The sequence below is a fragment of the Nymphalis io genome, chromosome 2, assembly GCF_905147045.1.
Source record: "Nymphalis io chromosome 2, ilAglIoxx1.1, whole genome shotgun sequence".
NCBI lineage: Eukaryota > Metazoa > Arthropoda > Insecta > Lepidoptera > Nymphalidae > Nymphalis > Nymphalis io.
In genome coordinates, this window is record NC_065889.1 from 6,517,754 (window position 1) to 6,542,382 (window position 24,629).

At 33.6% G+C, this 24,629-nt stretch overlaps 2 protein-coding genes across 2 annotated transcripts; one reads left to right on the plus strand and one right to left on the minus strand.

Annotated features, from left to right (window-relative positions):
* The first annotated feature begins 361 nt into the window (after nucleotides 1-361).
* Nucleotides 362-14,050, plus strand: LOC126775682 (uncharacterized). Its single transcript, XM_050497749.1, has 10 exons — nucleotides 362-1,667; nucleotides 3,803-4,016; nucleotides 4,269-4,422; nucleotides 4,740-4,900; nucleotides 6,254-6,420; nucleotides 8,638-8,778; nucleotides 8,873-9,037; nucleotides 9,253-9,475; nucleotides 9,645-9,801; nucleotides 9,893-14,050. Exons 1-10 carry the CDS (start codon nucleotides 840-842, stop codon nucleotides 11,754-11,756), a joined length of 4,074 nt encoding a protein of 1,357 aa, XP_050353706.1. The 5' UTR covers nucleotides 362-839; the 3' UTR covers nucleotides 11,757-14,050.
* Nucleotides 14,051-14,305: 255 nt separating this feature from the next.
* LOC126775691 (rab-like protein 6) lies at nucleotides 14,306-24,115 on the minus strand. The gene is made up of 11 exons (XM_050497757.1): nucleotides 23,874-24,115; nucleotides 23,618-23,772; nucleotides 23,223-23,413; nucleotides 22,360-22,506; nucleotides 21,851-22,025; nucleotides 21,316-21,471; nucleotides 20,854-21,002; nucleotides 19,925-20,077; nucleotides 19,485-19,768; nucleotides 18,774-18,814; nucleotides 14,306-18,564 (listed from the first exon to the last, which is right to left on the minus strand). Exons 1-11 carry the CDS (start codon nucleotides 23,983-23,985, stop codon nucleotides 18,373-18,375), a joined length of 1,755 nt encoding a protein of 584 aa, XP_050353714.1. The 5' UTR covers nucleotides 23,986-24,115; the 3' UTR covers nucleotides 14,306-18,372.
* Between the last annotated feature and the right edge of the window lie 514 nt (nucleotides 24,116-24,629).

Genomic DNA, 24,629 nt, shown 5'->3' on the forward strand with positions numbered 1-24,629 from the left:
TATAATGGTTTAATATTTAGCCCAATCAGAATCCATCGAAAAGAGTTTGGATATCGGCTGATTGGTGCAAATGTTGCTTATGGAGCTACCAAATAGAAAAGTTTACTACGTTGATTTTGACAACTCTTTGACATTAATATTATGCTTGTAATGAAGTGCAAAGTTTAATTTACCAATTCTTATTAGAAAATAAAAACACAAATATTTTTTAAAGTTGATGAGTATATTTTTATTATAAGTTAATATTAGTCTTAAAATTGTTTATAACTCTTTGAAGTTGTAAAAAAATATTTTTGAATAACAATGACGACTTGACAAGTATATTGTGTGCTTGCGACGAACAACCAAAGAACAACCTTTGTGACAATGTCTGCATCTGTTGACTAAAATTTGAAACCTAATAAGCTTTTAACAAGGTCAACAGTTTTCATCAACTCGGAGTCGACAAAAATAATTAATAATCAGTACGTGGTCTGAGAATTGGTGTAATCGAGCTGTCTTTATTTAAGATAAAAGTGTTAGTGTCCGCGAAAATGATCTGTACTTTGTTTTTCGCAATCACAACGTTACATGAACATGGATGACCTAAAATGCGAATATGTAAAGAAAAAAAGATGCATTAAATTGTCTTTAAAAGTGCTTTTTAAAAAATATGATGAAGGTCGGTACTTCGATTATCGACAATCAAACGTAATAGTACTATCTTTTAATAGTTAGTGAGTGTCTCAGCATCAAAAGTGAAAATGTGATGTGTCAAACCGATTGTTTACTTCACGACGGACAGGTGACGGTGAGCGGATTGTAGAAGTGGTACGTGAGGGCTGCGGGAGGCGGGCGGTATGTCGGGCCGTTCGAGTCCCGTAAACGGCGGCTATGATGCTGCTGAGCCCGCTATGAGGCTCTCTGTCCGTAAGGACCTGTTTCCCGATATTCATCTACCTAAAATAGGTTCTGACTCTGACTCAGATACGTCACAAGAAGAGCTGGAAAGCGTTTCTTGTGTTAAATTAGAGACAGATTTTGAGCAGAGCATTGACGATATTGCTCATCAAAGGATGCAGGTCGTCAACGGAGCGCTGCCGTCCCCGACACGGCCTCGCCACAGAAAACATAAGCAGCACTCCAGACGCCATACAGATCATTCAACTCTTAATGGATGTCTTCCTAAAGAGAGAAAAAGGAAAAAAAATTCTCATAATTCTCATAAAAGGACGCACACTTCTAATAGTTTAGTGTCTATGGTGAAAGGTGGTAAAAACTTAAACTTAGTAAGTAGTAGTGAGTGCCAGGAAGATGAAGAAGCAGAAGACGAAGAAGAAGAAGAAGAAGAAGAAGAAGAAGAAAGTGAAAGTTCAGATGATGAAGTGCTAAAGCGTAGTGTAAAGTTACCGTTAATTAATTTGCCACGACAGAGTGGCAAACCTTACAGTCATGAACTTAGTCAATTATCAACAAAAAAGAGTAAGTCAAAGGAATCTTCAAAGGAACAAAGGACTAATATAGTAATACCTTGTAGTGGTAAACCTCGTTCCATGTTGGGGCTCTGTAGTTCCCGTAGCAAAAAGAAATCTAAGAAGTCTGATTGTACACCCACATATCGAAGTCAGATAGTGGATACAAAAACTAAAATAAAGATTAAGATTAGAAGGACAAGTGTTCAAGAAATGGTAAGTTTTTTGTCTTATAAGAATTTACTAACAGATAAAATCAACTTGTTACATATAGGAAAACCATGAAGAATACAGTGATAAATTTGATATAATAGATTATAAAAGTCTTCTATTATACATCATTCTGTTTTCGATGTAAGTCAGCACTCAGCACACTGACATAAAAATTATTACAAATTTAAAATGATGTTATCTAGTTGCCATTTCTTCTGATAATGTAAGTATATAAAATGCTAATGACAATGCATTTTTATCAATAACTTCCCTGTTCCTTATGGCTATTAAAAAATCAGGTGTACTCACCATTAACTTTTATAGCTTACCTACTATATTTATTAGTTGCCTGGTAGTGAAATACTTGAAAACTAAACATTCATAAAACCAAAATATAAGCTCTAGAAATCAATTGTCTGTTTTGTTATGTTTTTTTTTTCCTTTTTATTTGTTTTATTATATTTTATTGTGAATTCTTTTGTTTTTAAGTCATCTATATGAGTGGTGCAATATATACAATATTATTATTTTACAAAATTACAATTTAAATGAACTCTTCAGTAGATAAATACAGAGCAGTTGACTTTTCTTTAAAACTAATTAAACCCATTGACTTTCATATATTTATGCAATATGCAATGGATCTCAATCAGAGGGCCCAATTTTTACTGGGATAATTGAGAAATATTGTCATATCATTGGTTATTTATACAAAATTTTCATTATTTTTATTACATTTTTTTATTACATACCTTCCTCATGAATTAATCTGTTTATGTATAAGAAGACTCCTTCAGTAGTTCCCGAGATTATAAATGTATACCGACAAACAGATGTGGTAGAAGGCAATATATAATGTGTATTGATTTATAAAGCAACAAATTTGATTATGCTTAGATGGTGGTTGATTTGATGATGTGAAATGATTACTGCATTTAATAATTTCTGGAAGGAATACAGGCTAAGTAATGACAAATAAGGTAACCTAAATCTGGTCAAATTGATGACTCATAGAAAATATAATTTAAAATATACAACAAATTATTACTTAAAATACCTGCAAAAAACCTGTCAAGGGCATGTACTTGTAACTTATAAAAAGCCTACATCAACTCTTATTGGACATAAAATAAATGTACATTTCTGATACAAAAAATTAACAAAACAGACAATATTAGTAAATAGACTAACTTTGTATTTCTGTCCTCAATGATATTTTCACATATAAATTTATATTGTTTAAAAAAAATGGACAAAATTATTCTTGTTAATGGAAACCCATGTAGTCTACGATATAAAACAAACAGAAGGCTTGGTAAGATGGAATTGGACAGTTTAATACTATTTCTAGTAGGATGTAAATTTAAAAATAGGAAATGCTTCTTATTTATTCATATATTAATAAGGCCTAAGTTTTATTTGTTAGCAATAAGTATTGATTGATTGTGTTAAAAAATCTCTTCAATGATATTTCCTTCCTCTGGGAGGTGGGGAATGATGATTCCTTCTTCTAGATTTACAATCTAGATTTAATATTCTTTAAACATCATTGTGAAAAACATTGAATAATATAGTGATATTAAACATTAAAACAATATCAGATAATTATTATTATATCTACATTATTATTATATCACATTTTAAATATATTTTTTAGGTTGACATACTTTATAAATTTAATTGTGAATAAAATGTTTTTTTTTTAATAGAATAGGATGGCGGATGAGCATATGCGCCACCTGATGGTAAGTGGTCACCAACGCCCTTAGACATTGGCATTGTTAGAAATGTTAACCATCGTTTACATCACCAATGCACCACCAACCTTGGGAACTAAGGTGTTATGTCCCTTGTGCCTGTAAATACTGGCTCACTCACCCTTCAAACCAATACCAATTACTGCTGTTTTTCAGTAGAATATCTGATGAGTGGGTGGTACCTACCCAGATGAGCTTGCACAAAGCTCTACCACCAGTATTTATAAACAAAATATTATTAATTTATTTTGAATTACTACCTAGACATTTTTTATTCCAGTAATCTTTAATTTTTTATCACTATATTGCTATCAATTAAATCATATGTATTACATCATATCTGATAACATAATTTGAAAAATTATAAATTACCTTTTTCAGGTTACTCCTCCTACACCCACTTCCATAGCGGATATTGGGCAAAGAAAATCGAAAAAGAAACGAGCAGCATCACCTGTTGCTAGTGCCAGCTCTGGTGAAGAATATGATCCTTCAAGGGGAGACACTGCGGCTGCTATGAGCGTTGCTGCGATAAAACCGAGACAACCCCGCCCTAAGGCTAAGAAATCTAACAATAATAACTCCAAAATTATAGGTGTGTTGGTTTAGAAACTTTTTATTATTGGTTTGGATATTTGTATGTGAATGAAATGCTATCTATACTTTTTGTTTTAATAAAAAACATCTTTCAGGTATCTTTGCATTGCTTTGTATGTTCACTTATTATACCATAAAATAGAAAAAGCTTTGTATATGTAGGACAAAAATTACATTGATATATTCAGTCATATTGTGATTAAACACTTTGAATTAAACATCTTTTTTATTTTTAATATTGTTATTGCAGATAAAGCTCAAAAGACTGAGAGAACTAGAAGTAGCACAACAGTTAGTAAGGGAAATGGTCCGCAAAGTCCATGGGCATATTCAATGCCTGAAGAAATTTTAGCGAAAATATTTGAATATGTTATTCAGCAGGGCACACTACCGAATATCATTAGGTAATATAACTAATAGGTTATCATTAGATATATTGGTATTTTATTTTGTTTTATATATTCTTAATATAAAAATAAATATCAATCAATGTGCCGTGGAGTGCCGGCTTAGAATTGCACTCCCCCAATCTCATCCCGTGGGTGTCGTAAAAGGTGACTAAGGGACAGGGAAAAGGGGTGATGGGCAGCAGCGTCCCACCCATAAACCACCTAACCCCCTACTGCGTTCGCCAACACGCCTGCCCAGCGCGGCGAGTATGGGCATACCCTCTCAGATGGTAGATGCGCTTAAAAAATAAATATACATTATGTTTTTTCAGATTGGGTAGAGTATGTCAATTATGGCACAGTGTCAGTTGTAGGCCAGAGCTGTGGAAGAATGTAGACCTTTCGCAACATACTGTTGAAAAATGTAAAACAGACTACAAACTGGTCTGGCTTCTTGAAAATCGTTTAACACAGTGCCAGAGTTTAAATATTGGTAAGGATATCAATATATACAGCCACATTTATCATGTTTAAATGTTTTTAAAGGATCGACTTGTGATTTTTTTTGTTTTAGAAAGTTTCTATTTCCTTTTTCTTTTAGAGTACTGTATTATAATACAGTACAGTACAGTAACAGCCTGTTAATGTCCCACTGCTGGGCTAAGGCCTCCTCTCCCTTTTGAGGAGAAGGTTTGGAGCTTATTCCACCACGCTGCTCCAATGCGGGTTGGTAGAATACACATGTGGCATAATTTCAATGAAATTAGACACATGCAGGTTTCCTCACGATGTTTTCCTTCACCGTCAAGCACGAGATGAATTATAAACACAAATTAAACACATGAAAATTCAGTGGTGCTTGCCCGGGTTTGAACCCACGATCATCGGTTAAGATTCACGCGTTCTAACCACTAGGCCATCTCGGCTTTCTTTCATCTTCGGTATTATAATAATTACTATGATATTAATCTTGTATAATATAACAATAATACAAAATTAACAATTTATAATCTACTGTTGATTTAATATATAAAACTTTTAAAAAGTTGATGATGAAAAAATATTGCTTAAGACCATGTTGAGGTCAAATACCATAAGCATACATTTCTTAATTGTGTATAACTTTGGCTGGAAAAGAAAATCGTTTTAATTATATATTCGTAATTATGTAATATATAATAGTTGTATTGAATATATTAAGAAATACTAAAAAGAAGTAATATTAAATTTAAAATAAGGCTGTAGATCACAACCTGAGCTCAAGTTCCGTCTAGGTCAAGCCAATGTACCTCGGAAAGCACGTAACATTGGTACAGTATCGGATTACGACGGAGAGAGAACGAAAGGGCTGTATTTGCCCACTTGTGCTCTGTAATATATTATTCCTCAGCTGGCTAGTCTACGTTGAGAATGCTCCCTGGAGCCAAAATCAGTCATCATCATCACTAGCGAGGCCTATTTGTCGCAAATATTATGAATAACATTAAATTAATAATCTTTCTTAAGAATTATAATTATATATTCGTAATTAAGTATAAATTATAACAGTGTGTGGTTTCTTGGTTGTTAAATTCTAGGTCTGGAAATGTTATCAACTCTTCTGAAAGTCACCAAGAACTATGTGACATTGTATAAATAAATTTTATAGTCAACGTATTATAACTAAAGAATTTTTTTTCACCAATGCATGGTGACAACACAATAATTGTCGGTTTTCCATTCTGAATGCATCTTTATGTAATCATAGCAATTAATATACAGCAAAATTCAATGATAATTTATTATTAGGTTTATCAATTTTATTTTTAATAATACCAACGAAGTAAAGTTTGTGATGTTATTACAGCTCAGTGGAAAGTGTGCAACGTGTCGTGGGTGCTAGCGTGCTTGGTGGACTACTGTCCAGGACTGGTGGAGCTCAGCGTGGCAGGCTGGAGCCGCATCACGCCCGAGCAACTCTTTGACTTAGTGCAGGGTTTGCCCAACTTGCAACGCCTCGATCTCTCTTTAACGGTACAAATATATACATGAAGATATTTTTCATACTAACTACCTGTCCCAAATCCATGCGGGTAAAATGCATAGAAAGTTAATTCTTTCTTAGCGGATGCGTACCTTATAAATTAAAAATTTGTTTCAAGCTTTTTAGAGTTATTAATTTTGGCTGTGCGTTGATAGTCAGAGAGGACAAACGATTTTTTAACTAAAGAGAACATTCTTTATGCTTAATTTTACTATTTATTTCGTATAACTCTTATATCTTGTCGTGCCTGTTTGTTACTTTATAACACGCCACTTTTTAACAAAATAATATATTACATAAGATAAAATAGATTTGAAAGAGATTAAGAGAAATGAGAAATAAGGCGAAATAAATTATAATGATGTTTTGCATATTTATATGTATACATGTAATGTAATAAATTCCTTGTTCGTTAAGGCACATTTCCTGGATTGGACCAATACAATATTGGGTTTCTCTGTCAAATAAAAGTTCAGCTGGGTTTGCAGTGTTCGAGCTTCGGGCAGCATTTTGTCCAACTTGGCCCGAAGCTCATCAACGCTGCTGCTGCCTTAAGCCGGCTCCTACCAAATGTAGGAGGGCCGGAAACGCCATGCCGGCGATTATACGCCGGTGTTGTGCGGTCCATGGCTCTGTACGGTGCTCCCATCTGGGTGGACGCTCTCACCGCTCGGAACAAGGTTCTCTTGCGAAGGCCGCAGAGAATCATAGCGGTGAGGGTGATACGCGGATATCGTACGGTGTCGTGGACGGCGGCAACACTTCTCGCGGGCGATCCGCCTTGGGAGCTCCAAGCGGAGGTGCTCGCGTGTACCGGTTCCGGGCGGAAGTGAGGTCGCGTGGCGACCGTCCAGGGTTGGAGGAGGTGCTGCGAATCAGGACTCTCGCCCAGCAAGCCCTGATTCGCAGGTGGGAGGAGGATCTGAGGTCTCCATCAGCAGGCCTGGCGACAGTGGAGGCGATCCGTCCCCACTTGAGTCGCTGGGTAACGAGAAAAGGCGGCACGCTGACCTTCAGACTGACTCAGGTGCTTACTGGACATGGGTGCTTTGGTAAGTACCTGCACGGAATAGTCAGGCGGGAGGTAACGCCCTCCTGCCACGAGTGTGGTGCGCCTACGGACACGGCATGCCACACTCTGATGGAGTGTGCCGCTTGGGGGCCTCAGCGCCTTTCCCTGGCGACTTTAATCGGCGGAGACCTTTCGCTGCCGAGCGTGATAAATGCCATGCTTGGTAGCGAAAGGTGCTGGATGGAGATGGTCTCCTTCTGCGAAAATGTCATGTCGCAGAAGGAGGCCGCGGAGCAGGAGCGCGAGGAGAGTGCCTCCGCTGACCCGCTTCGTCGAAGAAGACCGGGGAGAAGACGCCGGCGCTATGCGCATCTTCTCCTCCCGCCGTGAGTGTCGCCGGGGCCAGGGGGTCTCTGTACCCCGAGTACCCCCTAGGATTTGGATGCCCGCAGACGCGGGCCAACCGTCGGGACGGCACGATAGTATGCGCAAGCGATCCCGTGACGTCCCCCGACAAGATGGAGTGGGTACCGCTGGTTTTTAGTGGGTATTCCGGCGCCTTCAGCGCCGGCGAGTCCCACATACCCCCCCACCTCATGTGGGGGAAACACATAAATGTGTTTTTCCAGCGAGAAAAAAAAAAGGGTTTGCAGTGTTCGCAGATAACTGGTTGTTATTAGATAGATTAAAAATAAGCAACGCTTCTAATTGCATTAGTTGGCATGAACTTGAAACTTTAACTAAAAATTTTATAAATGAGAAAGTGAAATTGTTTATTACGCTTTCACGTCATAACTTCTTAACGAAAGTTCATTAAATGTCGCATAAAATTTGTCAGGAGTATAGTAAAGTATATAGAGTACTTAACACCTGACAAACGCCCCCCCCCCCCCCCCCATGTGCGTGCGTAAACTAGTATTATAGTATTGGATATATCCATATATATATAAGGACTAGTTTTCGCCTGCAGCTTTAACCGCGACTTGGGAAGGTACATATAAAAATAGCCATGCCCTTCCTTGGGGTTCAAGCTTACTGAAACTAAATTTCATCAAATTCGGTTCAGTGGTTTAGGCGTGAAAGCGTAACGGACAGAGATACTTTCGCATTTATAATATAGGTAGACACATTTAATTTAATTTTTAGATGTGTTACGTCACTATATCCAATAATCATAGACTACTATTGTCAACAGTCCGAAACTGGAGGATCGAGTACCTGTCTTTCGGCGGCATCGATGGCTCGTATTGCGACGAACTTTGGCGTTCGTCTTACACACCTGACTTTAGCAAATAACAAATTCTCGGCATTACCGCAGATACTCTCTTCCGTCGCCGTAAGTCATATTATTCACTGTCCTCAAAGTCTCACAATGGTCACGTGTCCTTGTTAAAATATTGTATAACGATTGTATATGTTCTGATTTACAGACCCATTGCCCTAACCTTGAAGTACTAGATATATCAGGCGCTTTGGCGACGTCACATCCCGCGCCTATACCGTTGGAAGCTTTACAAAAGGGTTGCCCCAAAATGAGAGTCTTCAGAGCTGCCAATGCTCAATTAGTTCTTGCCTCTGCAACGACTTCACAACAGGTATTGACTAAGTAAAAATTTACGTCTATCGATTACCTAAAAGTGGAAACCAGCTATGTGATTGATACATAATCATTAATTTTATGACATACCTACTAATACATATACAAACATGATGCAAGGATCCATTAATATGGTTGCAAAAATTATAGTTTCGTGTAAAATATAATATTAAAACGCGCACGATCGCGTGATGTATCGTGTCGCTCCCGCAGCTGGAGGCGGGCTGGTCGCAGCTAGAGGAGGTGTCCATCGCCAGCAGCGCGGCGGTGGAGCGCACAGCGGTGGGCGAGTACCGGCTGGGTGACGACGCGCTGGCGCGGCTGGTGCGCGCCGCCACGCGCCTGCGCCTGCTGGACCTGCGCGGCCTGCAGCGCCTCACGGACTCGGGGCTCGTGCGCGTGCCCGCCTGGGACCTGCAACATCTCTTCCTTGGAGGTAAAATTAGAGTTGTTAAGATTTCTGCCTTTTGAGAGTTAATTGTATACTTTAAGAGATTCCACCGGAACACCTCACTTGAGATATAACTGTATTAATACAAAACCGATCAAAATTAAAAATGAATGACTTAATATTGTAAATATTTACCTTTTATTGTTTCTATTAGGTTGCAATATTTTGCGTCAAACAAATGCGTGCCTCGAGCTGATCTGCGAGAAATGGTCCCACAGTCTACTGGAGTTGGACTTGTCTTGGGCCTCTGCTGCAAAAGTACTTCACGATGCTGTATCCGCGCTAGCAGATTCGCCAGACAGCAAATTAAGGTATTCATTGGATGGCTAATATTGTAACTTTTTTTGATAGTTATAAAGATACCTATCTAATATGTACTAAATTATCATGTTTTCATTGCAGAATACTCAATTTATGTGGATCATCTGTGTCTTACGAAGCTGTGAAAAAAGTGCTATTAAAATGTCCTCATATAGAATCTTTAAATCTCAGTTCATGTCGAGCTTTACCGAGAGGTATGAAACGACTTTATACCGGAAAGGAACTTCAAGATCTTAAAGATAGTTTAGATCCAGAAAAAGCTAAACTTAAAGACAGTAAAAGCGATGAATCCAAAAAGAAAAAATCTAAAGTATCTAAAACTGAAGATGATGCAAGCAGTGACATTCCTGAAAGTTCTGGTAGCAAATCAAAAATCAAATCTCCAGAAAAGTCTTCCCAGTGTGTGTTTCAAGAGCCAAAAAGTGTATCCGACCCTGGTACGAGGATGGCTGATAGACGAATTTCTTCTGAAACTCAAATAAAGTCTACTTCTAGCGGTAAAGTATTAGAAAAAACGAAAAATAATTTAGATAATGTTATTGAAAATACGCAAATTCCAAAAGGCTCAACAACTCCAAATCTTTCGAGTCCTCTTGCTCAATCTAAGCCTGATTCTTCGTCTACTCCCAGGTCAGATTCTAAGACTGAAATGGGAAGTCCACACTTTAGTCCCGTCCAAAAACCCGATAGTCAAATACCTAGTAGTCCCGACGTTCCACCTGAATCAATAAAAAGTAATCATTCATGGAATTTAGGTCAGTTCAAAGGTACTCCAACACATAAGTCTGAAGCAAGTCCACTTAACAGGCTAGAAAGCCATACCAAGATTAGACATAGCAAAGTGACAGAGCAGTGTAGTCCAACAACTTCTCTGGAAAATAAACCTAGTCCAGAAACGTTATCAATAAAGCAACAGGATATAAAGAATCCTAATACTTGGAATTATGGTAGCTACAGTCCCATGCCAAGACAGGACACTCAATTTTCTTCCCAACGAAGTCCATATTCGGCTCAACCGAGTCCTGCTCAACCAAGTCCTTATTCGACACAGCCCAGTCCCTATTCTACTCAGCCTAGTCCATATTCTTCGCAGCCTAGTCCTTACTCTGCGCAACCAAGTCCAGACACAAGTCAAATAGTTAAATCAGATATGCAAAAAACTGGGGCTTGGAATACTGGTAATTATAGTCCAATGCCTACTAAACATCACGCTCCATTTTCTCCTCACCCTTCAACACATACGAGTCCCGATGCTGGCCTTGGTATAAAGAGTGACAGTCTTCGGAATAATCCTAATAAAACGCCGGGTCAATACAGTCCAATGTCGCGACAACAACATCACAGCCCATATTCTCCAAGACCCAGTGTGGAGAATAGTTACAATAAAAAGAGCCCTGGAGTAGGCAAGTACAGCCCTATGATGCGCCCGGACTGCCATTTGCCCAGTCCTGATGGGGGTCTCCCTTCAAGGCCCCATTTAAGTGGACGAACACAGGACGTGTATGGCCGCTCAGTGCCTAAAGTACCCGAAATAACTCCAAATATCCCACCGCCTGAAATCCCAAATTCATGGGGATTTAATCATATGAGTAATCCAACATCTGCAATGGAGTCCTTAGTATGGGGAGGATCTTCGTTCAATGCGGAACCAACACAATCTCCTCTACAATCGCACGCTGAGAACATTCCTACAATGCTAAACACGCCACCGCCGCAGCCCTGGAATGAATTATCACCTTTTGATAGTGCTATTCGAAGACATAACGATGTAAGTGATCCTTGGACCTTAGGTCAGTTTAGGGTAGAACCGCCTAATCAAGTACACAACAATTTTGTGGAGCAAAACATAAGTTTCGAATCATTAAGTGCCCATATAGGACATCAGTCGCATGTGCTACAGAGTTATCTAGACGATGGTTTCAATGAAACTTCACGCGTGGACTGACGATCCCAATCGTCTTCTTTGTTTCACAACTCGAATGAATTTTTAATTCTTGATAGAATCCCTTTGACAAGACCTGTTGAGACTTCTTTGTGGAGAAAGTTTGGGTGATGTAATTATAGTTTTGAACAATTATTGTTAGTAATTGTAAATAAGATTATCTAACTAGTTTTAAGTGTAAGGAAGCTAGAAATGCATTCAAATTATTTTGCAGCCCATAGTTTATGAGAGATACAGATTAATTATATTAGTGATTAGTAAATACTTCATTCAAGATAGATATTGTTGTTTTGAATTACAGCGCTAGGGTGCATAAACATGTGCTTAACTGGAAGTAGAGAATTTAAAATAGTCAATCTGATATATATGAACCTACATAGCCAATTATTATACAACCATTATTGTTTTTAAAATGAAGTAATATTTCTGATCTGGTAACTCGACAAAAATATTGTTTGTTGTATTGTTCAAATCGCCTTAATATCTTTAAAGAATGAAATGTTTATTTAAAAACAATGTATATATAATGAGTGTTACAATACTGGCTATGGTTATTTGTTTTTTTTATATATAAATTGGTCTTATGAAAAGCAATAACAATAGAAATAAATGAATGAAATGTGCAAATTCGCAGATAACAAATTTTAATAATAAAATGAGCATATATTATAGTTTCAAATAGATGCCAAATATTGATGTTATGCCCTAAATAGCTTATTACATTTTTATCATTTAAAAAAAAAAACAACATTCCTTTCTAAGGTTTAGTTTCAGAAAACTAATGAATTTTAAAGATATAATATGATTATTGAAACTGAATGCTTCCTTCTTACTTATAAAACTATACTTTGACAATGCATTACATCATGAATGATCTAGTGATGCAGCTATTTTTGTTGCAATGTTGCTAATATTAATATTTGACCTAAGTACATACATGTTTCAACCTACAGTTGTACTGTTGACAAACTCTTGTAATCAATTGAGAGCATCTTTACAATTTAATTATTTTAATGAAAACTTGGGTTCCGTACCTTAATTATTAAAAATGTATCCCTAAGGTTCATTTCGAGTCTATCTGTGTAACGCGATCGAGTACCTCAGGTTACTGATAGTTATATTGATTGATAAAATTGACGACAATTTTAATCTGCCTGTAATATTTTTAAAGTCAAACTTTCATCAATTTTTGTGTCAAATTTTAAATAAAATATAATCACATTTTTTGCCTGTCAATGTTATACGAAACATCCGGTAAACGAGTCAAATTCGGACATCGCATATATTTTTTTATTTCTTAGTAAATAAACAGAATCAAGTCAAAAAAATATTTAATCTATTTGAAGCAAGTGCTGATTTTTTTAATATTTTTATAAACAATTTGGTAAAATACGGTATAATTTCGATTTATAAGATCAAGCAGATTAAATTTTATCTTCCAGTAATCATCAATCCATGTAATAGAACTATTTTGATTATTCAATAAATTGCATTTATAATTTTGACACAAATATTTTTTAGATCACTTGTAGTCACGCAATAATTAATATTTTTAATGAACTATATGTAAATTGATTATTTGACTTGCAATTAATTGGTATGAAATTACATCTCACAATGTTAGACATTATGGTTTCTCTTATTCCATTTCTCAAAATAAAAATAAAGTACAATAGATTAATAGTAATTACGTTAATTATTTGTCTTGTTTGATTTTGGTTTTATTATTGTAATATAATTTTACAGCATTTTCAATTGTTTTGTACCCTTTTACTATTATTATTTTTTTGTACATAAAAATTATATCAACAATTTAACATGAAATCTTATTTGTTTTGTAAGTTTTTTAAAACAAATAGTCCAAGGCAACTAAAAATAAATTAAAAAAAAAAAATAATATGAAAAGGCAAGTACAAAGTGCTTTGTATAAATTGTTTTATCAGTTAAGTATTTCGTGTTGTATTCAAAGAGAATCGTAAAATCACCAAATATTGTTTCATTACCTACATTAGCCTTATTGAATGCCTATAACTGAAGAGAATATTTTATAGTTTTATTAACTTATTACAAATGGGAGAATATTATCTAATATACATAGAATGTATAAAATATAATATTAGGTAAATATTAATGTTAAATAATCGTGTACTATAGAATGTATAAAATAAAGTTGACTAATATCTGTAAGTTCTGTTATGTAGAGATTTTTGTTTGTAATATTGTTACATTACTGCGTGGACTTCACACAAGTGGTCCAATTTTTATAATCTAACCAATAAAATATCGATGTGGTTGTATATTTACATTTTGAATAGATTGTAATCTATTTATTAAAAATCTTTCGTTGAAATCAACACCACCCATCATTATCAAAGCCTCCTTGCCTTCCCTTAAGTTTAATCCTTCTCCTGTCTAAAACACAACACATTAATTAAATCACAAAGGAAAATACAAAAACTATATTATGAAATAATAAAATTTAAAATATTATTTGGATTTTAAAGTATACAATTATATTAATGTAATATTTTATTTATTATTTAACAAGCACGATAAAATTATTTTTCAAAATATAGCATAATATATTGATTAAAATATTTTTTAACTTTCAATAATTGCAGACATATACAATTTTTATATGGTATAGCTTGTAGATACAACAATTATTACTATATATACATAGATATATTTTGGAATTCAATCAAATCCAGAAAAATTGTCTTCTGTAAAGTTGAGATCATGTTTCAAAATAATATTTCACTGTATCGACTAGATGAAATATCGTCAGATACTATACGATACTCGCTATATGTAAACTGCAAACGCATGGAATGGTTTTAAAATATAATACGTCTATAGGACTGCCAACAATAGTTATTAATTATTTAATTAAAACAAGTTATTAATATTTTTGTTACCACAAAAGTAATTTAAAATAAGAATTATTACTTTTTTTTTAATAAAATTAAAAGCGTATAAATAATACAGTTTAGGAATATAAACTGGATTAAAATTAGAATGTTTCTATAAAATTTTAAGGTGCTACAAAGTACATCATTTTGATTTGAAATCGTATAAGGTGCTACAATTCTGGCGAATATTAAAAGATACGTAAATACTGATTATTTACGTAAGCATCCACAAAAAAATAAATAAAGCTGTTTCAAATTAACACATTCAAGGTAAGTTTTATTTTATATTAAAATGGAATGGTATGGAAAAATCTTTGTAATTTATCTAGTACTTGAGCAAAACATGTTTTCTAAAATGTCTGTCTGTCTAATAAGCAATAGGCTCGAAGGTCATTATTAATGTTTGTGGATATTTCTTTAGTGAGACCTCGAAATTTTTAAAAATCTGTGAATGGCAATCAAGATAATTTCAAAAATTCATGCAGTCCCTTAAGTGCGAAAGCCATTACCACCTTTTAATACTTATTTTTAACAGATTTATATTTATCCAGTGAAAGTTATTTGCATTGATACTTTTTATATAAAAAATATCAATGAAATTCAACAATAATAAAGTAATATTTTTTAATACAAATTTATTATTAGTGTGGTTGGCAGCCCTATGATTGTACATCAGTGGCGGATTAGGATAAGGTCGTTTAAAATTAAAAAAATATATATTTGTATATAATGAAATAGTGTATATAGAAAAACAGTAAATATAAATTTTGTTAAGTTTTTTTGAAAAAAATTAAATCTCATAACACGAGGATCTTTTATCAAACAGTGGGATAGGTACTTAGGACGTTACTTAGAAAAAGTCACAGCAATTTTTAATAGAACAATCATAGTACTTAGAGATAAATAATTTTATCATGTTTTTTTATTGTAGGTTTAATATTCCGTCCTTGTCCTCGGCCTACTTAGCTGTTGATAAAATCCGCCACTGCTAGATATTTTATATAAATAAAATTATACTCATTATATATTTCATATCTAATTTACACACACTTAAAGCATTTTTAAACAATTGATTCTTATAATAAGCAAGATAAATTACATCTGAATCAAAAACATTGATCGTTTGGGTGGTTACTTGTCAACATTTTTTTTTATATAATTACACGGTTAATTGAGAACGTTTTTTTATATTTTCAACATATATATTATATACTTACTAGAAAATTTGTTATGTTTTAACAAGGCAATAGTACTTTAAAAACACGTCAACAGTAAAAATTCTGCAGCTACGATATCAATTCTAATTCAAATCCAATTTCAGTTCATTGTAAGTAAATTTAAAAGTAATAAAGACATTATTTTTTGTCAACGCATGGTTGATATGATATATATTATCAAGTTTATGGATGACACTTATCTATATTCAAATTACAAATAAAAAATTTCGTAGCATAAAGTAATAGCTAACGTGAGGCACCTGGGGCCAAGACAAAGTGCATTCGATAAATGTCGAAGCTATATTTAATTTTATATTTTAAGTGCCTTTTTATCTTATTTTATATTATAGAATCCTTTTTTTCTGACGATTACGATCGTCAAAAAGGGACACGATAGAAATATATCAAAGTAGCTTGTTTATGTGGTTTTTGTATTTAGAATTTGTGGAATCTGCCGAAAGACGCTTGAATAACGAGTCGTTACCTCAAATGCATATATGCACGTCACTTTTGAGGAATGTAGTCAGTATGAAAAAAACCCCTTTTATAATTATATAATTTACATGCTTGAAATCGGAATAGTAGTAACAAGTACAATTGAGTTTTCGTTTCTATATTGACTTTGAAATTTATTGCGATTATGCGTTATTTTTGTACGGATTTAAGAAAAAAAATCGTCTGTAACCCTGTTGCAGTTGATTGTAATATGAATGACTCAATGGCAAATTGTGAGATCTAAGGACTACCCCATATAAGCACGTAACGACGACGTAACGTGGCATATTGCGTCATCCTGTAACGTTGCGAAGACGTGTTGTGGAAACCGACGTTGACATTGTAAAAAATCACGTCACGACATTGTAAGGAGCTACGTTGCACGGTATGACGTGAACGACGTGGTTCATATTATATATATCATAGTTTGTGAATCTCGTTGTATGACTACTACTACTGACTTTGTATATCTGCAAAAAGCACATAAAATTCATAGGTTTTGTCAACCCCGGATTTATGCCTAGATCTACAAGGCACCCAGACAAAATAATATAATTTTACTCTAACCACTTCTAATGGGGTGGAGGCATCGAATGTCAAAGTCTCTAGGGTTTATATATTATCTCTTAATATTCTATAATTCATTGCATTACGTTTTGTTTTGTCAAGACAATTGTCTAAGACCGATTTTTCAATTCATTCACATTCAAATTCATTAACATTTATTTATTAAGAGATAATATACAAATAAACCCTCTCAGTTTTATTATGATAATTTATCCGTCTATGACTTTATCTAAATTGGACGAAATATACATTTAAATTAAAATACACATTGTATAAAAATTATAAGCAAAACTTAACAAAATAAGTAAAATTTTAGTCTACTTAAAATCTGTTAAGATTTATTGAATAACAATAATAGCCAGGGCTATTTCACCTCTGTTTTTGTTTGGTGTAAAAATATACTAGTTTTACCACTAATTTTCTATGTGGGTAATATTAATTTATAATTAAAAAAAAATGTAAGGAAAGCATGTATCAGATAAAACTCTATCACATGCGAACTCACATTGGAGCGTACAGGAAAAAGCTCCACGAGTTATCTTTAACAGGAGAGAAGAATATACTAGCTGTTACTATAATGGAAGAACTGAACTGAACTGAAACAGCCTGTGAATGTCCCACTGCTGGGCTAAAGGCCTCCTCTCCTCATTTTGAGGAGAAGGTTTGGAGCTTATTCCACCACGCTGCTCCAATGCGGGTTGGTGAAAATAATGGAAGGCTTTTTTTAATTTCTCTGTTTCATGGCTTTGAATACATGTCAAAGTGATAAAGTAATTCTAAAGGTGGCGTCCTACCTTGCATGATATTACGGACGGACGCGGACCAGCCCGCACCGACGCATAATGGGAAGAATATCGTGTATACCGCAGAAACATACACCGTGGTTAGCCACCTTTAGACTTTATACACTGTTAATATATAATTAATAATACATAATATAACTCATCTTAATCTCTTGTATAGGAATGAAATAATAATGTTCATGTTATTGTAATAGTGAATATCAGAACTTAATAAATGTGAAAGATATGAGACTATAGTATTCGTGTGATTGTCTGTATATCGCGCTGGATTGGTTTTTGAACTGACCGGCGGCACTTCAACAAATATTTGGTGTATTTGCGAATCTTATAAGAACGCTATGGACTGAAATCGCAAATAACTTCGACATACCAAGACGAAGCGATGCTTTAAGCGAACCAACTGTTTTCGCAAATATTTACCTTATTTGATGTATTTGCTATAAATGCATATTGGTCATACCAAATGAAGCAAACATGTAATCAAATAGATCCTCTACATATTTATAATAAATGCGAACATGTGAACAGATTAACCAAGTGAAGTGCCGCCGTATCACTTCTATAATAGTAATTGATATACATTATGTAAACACAATAAACATATGTGACTATGTTAATAGTGACATTAAATGCTATCGTAGTCTTCGTAGTTGAACGCAGCGCTCGCCGAGGGCGCCAGCAGTCCATCCTGCGGGTGCGACTGTTTTTCACCTTTTGTCTTTTTATGCTTATGTTTTCTCTCCTTACGTTCCGATTTATCGCTATAATCGCCCTTTTCTTTATCTTTTGATTTCTTCTTTTTGTGTTTTTTGTCAGCCTTAAAGAAAAACAAATTTTATTAAACAAATTACAAAATTAAAAACAAAAACATCTAAATCGATCCGAAATCATAAATATACTTGACTTTTTCGTTTTGTAATAATTAATTTTGAAAGACTTTCGTCGTAAACTAAATTCCACGCTGGCGAAACCGCGTTTTTTTTTAGTTATAAATAAAAATTAAAACCACAAAAGGAAATAACCTACCTTCAGATCTGGTTCTTTTGCTATATCTGGATCTTCACCGCCTAAAAAAAATATACATGATATATATTTTTAGAAATAAGAAGACACCTAATAAGGGACGGACGTAAACATAGCGCGTCATGCTGTCGTTATGGTGGTTTGATGTTGGGTGGAGACGAGTCCTTATTTCAGTCACACCGGTCGGCATTACGACGCGAGGACGTAAAAGACTTTGATAGTTTTAATGTTGAAGTATACAATGCCTAATAACTCCTTTTGTTTGTTAAATATTATCTTAAAACAAATCCATCTGATCCGTAAAAAAATATTTATAACTTTTAATTCAAGTATAATGAGCTACTGCTAGGCAAAGGCTCTGCGTTTAAGGATTAATTTTTATTATACAACTTATTATACCACACTACTCGACAAAATTTTATCCGCGAAATATATATTAATTATATTTTACTTTACTATAGCACGATATTAATCATAAAAACTAAGGGTCTTACTTATAAATATTGCTTAGCAACTGTTAAGTTAAACACTCTCTTTCTGTTACTATTGAATTGACATTCGAAAAAAAAGGACAAAGCATTGTTTAAGTAATCACCCGCTAAACAGCGTTTATTATAATGCCGTTTTCAATATCATGACAATTGTTCTTTCAACTGAATGCCGAGATCGCCTCTTTTACTAATGTAATTATAGTAAATACAAAAGTTAGTTCACCTTCAGGAGATCTCCTTACGCTTGAGTCCCCAGACCACAGCGGAAAGTCGCTATGGATATTTATATTCTGATCACCTAATATAGACAAGCTGCTGTTTCCTTCATGGTCCTTACTTATGACTGCTTGCTTCATAAATTCATTTATCAAATTATCATCATGTTTTGACCTTGATTCAACTTCTACATTGTCTATTCCTGTTGTAGTTTTTATCTGTGGACTGCTCTCAATGTCTAGATCGTCTTCATCGACAATTACTTTTGGATTTATTGTGTTATCTTCATCACTAAAAAAAATATAAAAAAATAATGTTAAAGCACATACGAATAATATTGTTTAAGGCAAATGTCTGACTCATACTATTATGACTCTACTTGGTCAGGAATTGTCTATTTTTCTGACGTCATCAATATAGTACTATTAAGGCCAAAATATTTGTCACCTATCAGTGTCATAGCTTATTTCCTGGTTGTTATTACTAATTGGTCCGAGGTCTTCTAGGAAACTGCTATCCAAAGTGCCAGCGTAGAACTCGTCCAAAGCTCCTGAAGACCCTGACATTGATATGTTGTTACCGGATGGTGTGCTAGGAACACTGAAAATAAGTGTGTTGGCTATTTTAAAATGTCGGTAGTATATTACTACAATATTATTTCTATTAATGGGTCTTCTTCCATATAATAATACTAAATAACTTTATTCACCAAAAAGAAACAAAGACAAAATTAAAGTACAAAACAATAAAAAAAGAGTTAAAAATATGATATTTGATACATACATATCATATATGGCTGAACATAATTTAATGTATAATTTAAATGACGCAATAATTTAAATAAAAAAAAAACATGAAAAAAATTACAAAAATTAATAAACATTATGTATTTAATATTCGTTTAGTTTATAGATATTTGTTTATAACTTAATCTCAATACTAAGGGCTCATTTTAATGGAACATTAAAACCATAGTTCAAAAATTAGGAAGATTAAAGACAAATAAACAATCTTAACCTCGAATTGACATAGCATGTTCGAGATCTAAATTAATATTTGATATTCGTTATGGATTTGTGAAAAATTTAACATCTGTTAAGATAGATATGCTATTGTTGTACACATTTTGGAAACCTACTAATATAAAAAAGTTTTCTGTATATTATAGTTTTAACCGCGTTATTGTCAAAAGTGCTTCATTTAAGAATTTCCTCTCCAATGTGTGAGTACATTGAGCTATATCTCAAAAACATTTTTTTTCAGCCTTTTGCCATCCACTGCTGGACGAAAGCCTCCCCTATAGAACGCCAACCATCCCGATCTTGGGCAGTCCGCATCTCAATAACATGCAGCTATATTAATTAAATATTGCTAACCTGTCTTGAGGTAATTTTGACGGTGTCATATCCATGCTAACTGGGGGTTTACTTTTTAATAACTCGGAGCTAACGTATTGACTTTGTTTCATTTGTACATTTTCATTGATCTGTATTTTTCCTGCAGTTGGATTAAGGGCTTGTGCTAACTGTAAAAATATTATAATGCATTAAGTATATATCGAATAATATAATTACTTAAATAAGGGTTTTATATCGTTAAATAGCAGATAATACATAAACTAGATACATATTTCTAATAAAAAAACAGCTAAAAAAAGTAGTTGTCAATTTTTAAGAATTATTTAATTTTAAAATGGTTAAATTTAATTTAAAATGAGCAATATAAATACATTAAGCTATTTAACTATAATTTTCAATCACAATGGCGTAATCGATAGCGTAATTTGCTTTAATTGTACATTTCCATTTGAATTAAAGAGTAATAAAGCTAGTTCTTACAAGTGGATTAACATTTGGCGGTATAATAGGTTTTCCACCTCCAAGTACGATGCTCGGCGAGCGTTCGGTATTGATACGGGTCTCGGGCTCCGTACTCTGTCTACGCTTATTCGCCAGACGGTCCAAAAATACATTATATTGAGATTCTTCGGAACTCTAAAAAAATAACGTACTTACAAAATTTTGTGTCATCTTCGATCGAGTGTCAAATCAATGACAAAAGAAAGTTAAAAATCAGATTTTAACTAAAGAAAAATGTTTATTATTAAGATCGTTAATTTATATTATGGTCAGTTTAAAATTTATGCATTCCTTAACAATTGCCGTACTGGCGGCCATTATTAACAGAGACTTGGCAAATAGGAGATGTTATAGTGCAAAAGTGTGTTAACCCACACGATCTTAGAAAATTCAGGCCCAGGAATAAACTCTATACTGCTACTGAGAAATCAGGAGCACGGCATCTTCGACTTTACAAGCTAGCCCCTAGACAGAGGAACCAGTAAGTGTAAAATAAATTTAATCAAGCTGTTACCTGAAAATCATCAAGTTCCTTTTCAATTTCCTCCATATCCTTTTGATTTCTTTGCAACTGTTCCAACAAGCTTGTTTTTTGTAGCCTTAGAAATGGCACACTTAGAAATTTGTGCAGTAATCGTAAACCAAAACCATTTCGCATTGAAGACTCTGCATAACGGATTGGAGCAGTCCTATATTATTTAAACAACTTTTAAATCTGCATTTACACAAGTTTCTTTCTTAGTGGGAGGAGTTAGAGTTACCTAATGCCCTATTTTTTATCTTTGACAATGTGTATGTAAAATTTTAATATAATAGTTTGAGTTGATGATCAATGAAAGAAAGCGAGGAGCATAATTTGTTGAGTATAAAAGTGCATTTTAATGTATTTAATGTTAATTTAATGTAACCACTTAGTTTTATAAAATAACATAGTTACTAAGCGAATTTATTAAATAAAGATTTTATTGTAAATAATATATATAATGTAATTAGTACAGATGAGTTTATGACTGGAAACTTTACCTTGTCATCTTTGCATGATACATGGCTTGTTCTATGTGATGAGGATGCACTTGGCGGTGGTGTTGCATGTCACAGTGGTTGCCCAGTATAACAACAGGCAAATCTGCTGGTATACGTGTAAGCTCCTTTACCACATACTCAAAAGTCCTTAAAACATATATAAGATATAAATTAAACTTAGATATTCTAAACATTTTTACAACAACAAAATATTATAATTTGATTGTGTTAAAAAGATCATACACTTTAATATATAATCTATATTATAATTGGAATATATTGTATTTATTTTTGATCAAATATTTTTCCAACCCATACACTTTTCTATTTCATTTGTTCTACCAATTGAGTTAAGTTTATACTCAAATTGTGGGAATGCAAAATCAGGTTTTAAGAATATTTTGTGTTATTTAAAAAGATCTTATTGTTCCTGATGACTTTTTACTTATTTTGTACAACTCTTTTCCAAAATATTTCATTTGATGACACTTGCCTATCATTTACCAAACATTAAAAAAATCATATAAAAATTAGCATATAACCTATTGCAGATGGCTAGGAAAGTTTTTTTAATTTCTCAAAAATAATGCAAATAATTTTTTTTTGGTCACATGACATTTTAGATACTTTTTAAGATATCTTTGAAAGTCAATTGAAAATTACATATTAATGTTAAAGTATTATTTATATATAATATGACTATTCTCGGCGCTATAACAATTTAATACAACAGACAAATTTTTTTTTCTTTATGTACAGGCATATTCAATAGAATATGCCTGTACATAAAGAAAAAAAAATTTAGAATAAAAAAAAAATTATAAAAGCTGCAGCATTATTTAAATAAGGTAATGTAGAATTACCATGGTTTAGTTATGTCCATCATTAATATGACACCTGTAGCATTTTTGTAGACGTCCAGAAATGTAGCATCCAATACTGGAGTTTCATGTTCTTCCTCGAGTGCTGACGGAGCTGACTGATTTTCAAGTTTAAGGCCAAGAGGAGGTTTTTTCTTTGTGCGACCCTTATCCACTACTTCCCATACTTCAACCTAAATAACCAATGATGAAATTAAGCTAAATATTTATCATGAGGCCTACGGTTCTCCTCAATTTTTTTTTTTTTTTTATTAAAAAAATATTATGTGTATTAATTGTCCCAATTATGAATAAGCAAAAAGATTCATAATTACTTATTCATTACATTTTTAAATGTAACTGAAGCTCATTTAAGATGTAATATTAATATTACTTACTTTTACTATATAATCAGTGTTTTTATAAGCCCAATGTATTGGAGCAACTTGAATCTGTTCTGTAGGAACATATTCCTCTGTAAATGCTCCACCTTGCAGACGTTGTAAAAGGCAAGATTTACCGACATTTCTATCTCCTTTAATTAAAATTTTCACTAAAACAATATTTCACCAATTAGTGATCATTAAAAAACAAAAATGATTCTTTTACTCAATATATTCTCAATGCACATGGTTTCCTATTTGTGATATTTACTGTTGAAATGTACGCCTCTTGAGAATTTCTTCTGCAAAGAAGACGACATCGGCATGGGTGCTGGACAGCGGTCATCGCCACTCTTAGTTAATTTTTTAAGCGCAGAAAACATCTTTAAAGAGTTTTGTAATATCTACAATACAAGAGTATTTCAGATAATTAAACAATGCAAATAAATTGTTATGATTCTGACATAAATGGAACACAAACTACAAAGTTATAAACATAATATATTTAGTGATGAATAACAGTTTGACACTTCAAAGTTTTGACTTTTATTTGAAATATTGGTCGTAATGACAAATGACAATGACAATCCAGGCAAGTTCTTTAGATGAGAAGTTGTATGTATTTGTTGTCATAGAATTATATTTAATAAATAAATAAAAAATGTATGTATATAGAACACACATTATATTGTATTTATATATACATAATTTTAAAAAAGTCGAGATGGCCTAGTTTTTTTTTTATATTTGCCAGTAGGGCAAATGACTCCACTCCACCTGATGGTAAGTGGTAGTAGAGTCCCAACGCGACGACGGTAAGAACGCGTGAATCTTAACCGGTGATTGTGGGTTCAAACCGAGCAAGCACCACTGAATTTTCATGTGCTTAATTTATGATTATAATTCATCTCGTGCTTGACGGTGAAGGAAAATATCGTGAGGCTGTATGTGTCCTAATTTCACTGCAATTCTGCCACATGTGTATTCCATCAACCTGCATTGGAGCAGCGTGGTGGAATACGCTCCA

Coding starts and splice junctions, on each gene's coding strand:
- LOC126775682 (XM_050497749.1), top strand. CDS start 840: ATGTCGGGCCGTTCGAGTCCCGTAAACGGCGGCTATGATGCTGCTGAG. Junction 4,423..4,739: donor ACACTACCGAATATCATTAG/GTAATATAACTA, acceptor ATGTTTTTTCAG/ATTGGGTAGAGTATGTCAAT. Junction 4,901..6,253: donor GTGCCAGAGTTTAAATATTG/GTAAGGATATCA, acceptor ATGTTATTACAG/CTCAGTGGAAAGTGTGCAAC.
- LOC126775691 (XM_050497757.1), bottom strand. CDS start 23,985: ATGTTTTCTGCGCTTAAAAAATTAACTAAGAGTGGCGATGACCGCTGT. Junction 22,026..22,359: donor TATCATGCAAAGATGACAAG/GTAAAGTTTCCA, acceptor TAAATAATATAG/GACTGCTCCAATCCGTTATG. Junction 21,472..21,850: donor AGGAACTTGATGATTTTCAG/GTAACAGCTTGA, acceptor TTATTTTTTTAG/AGTTCCGAAGAATCTCAATA.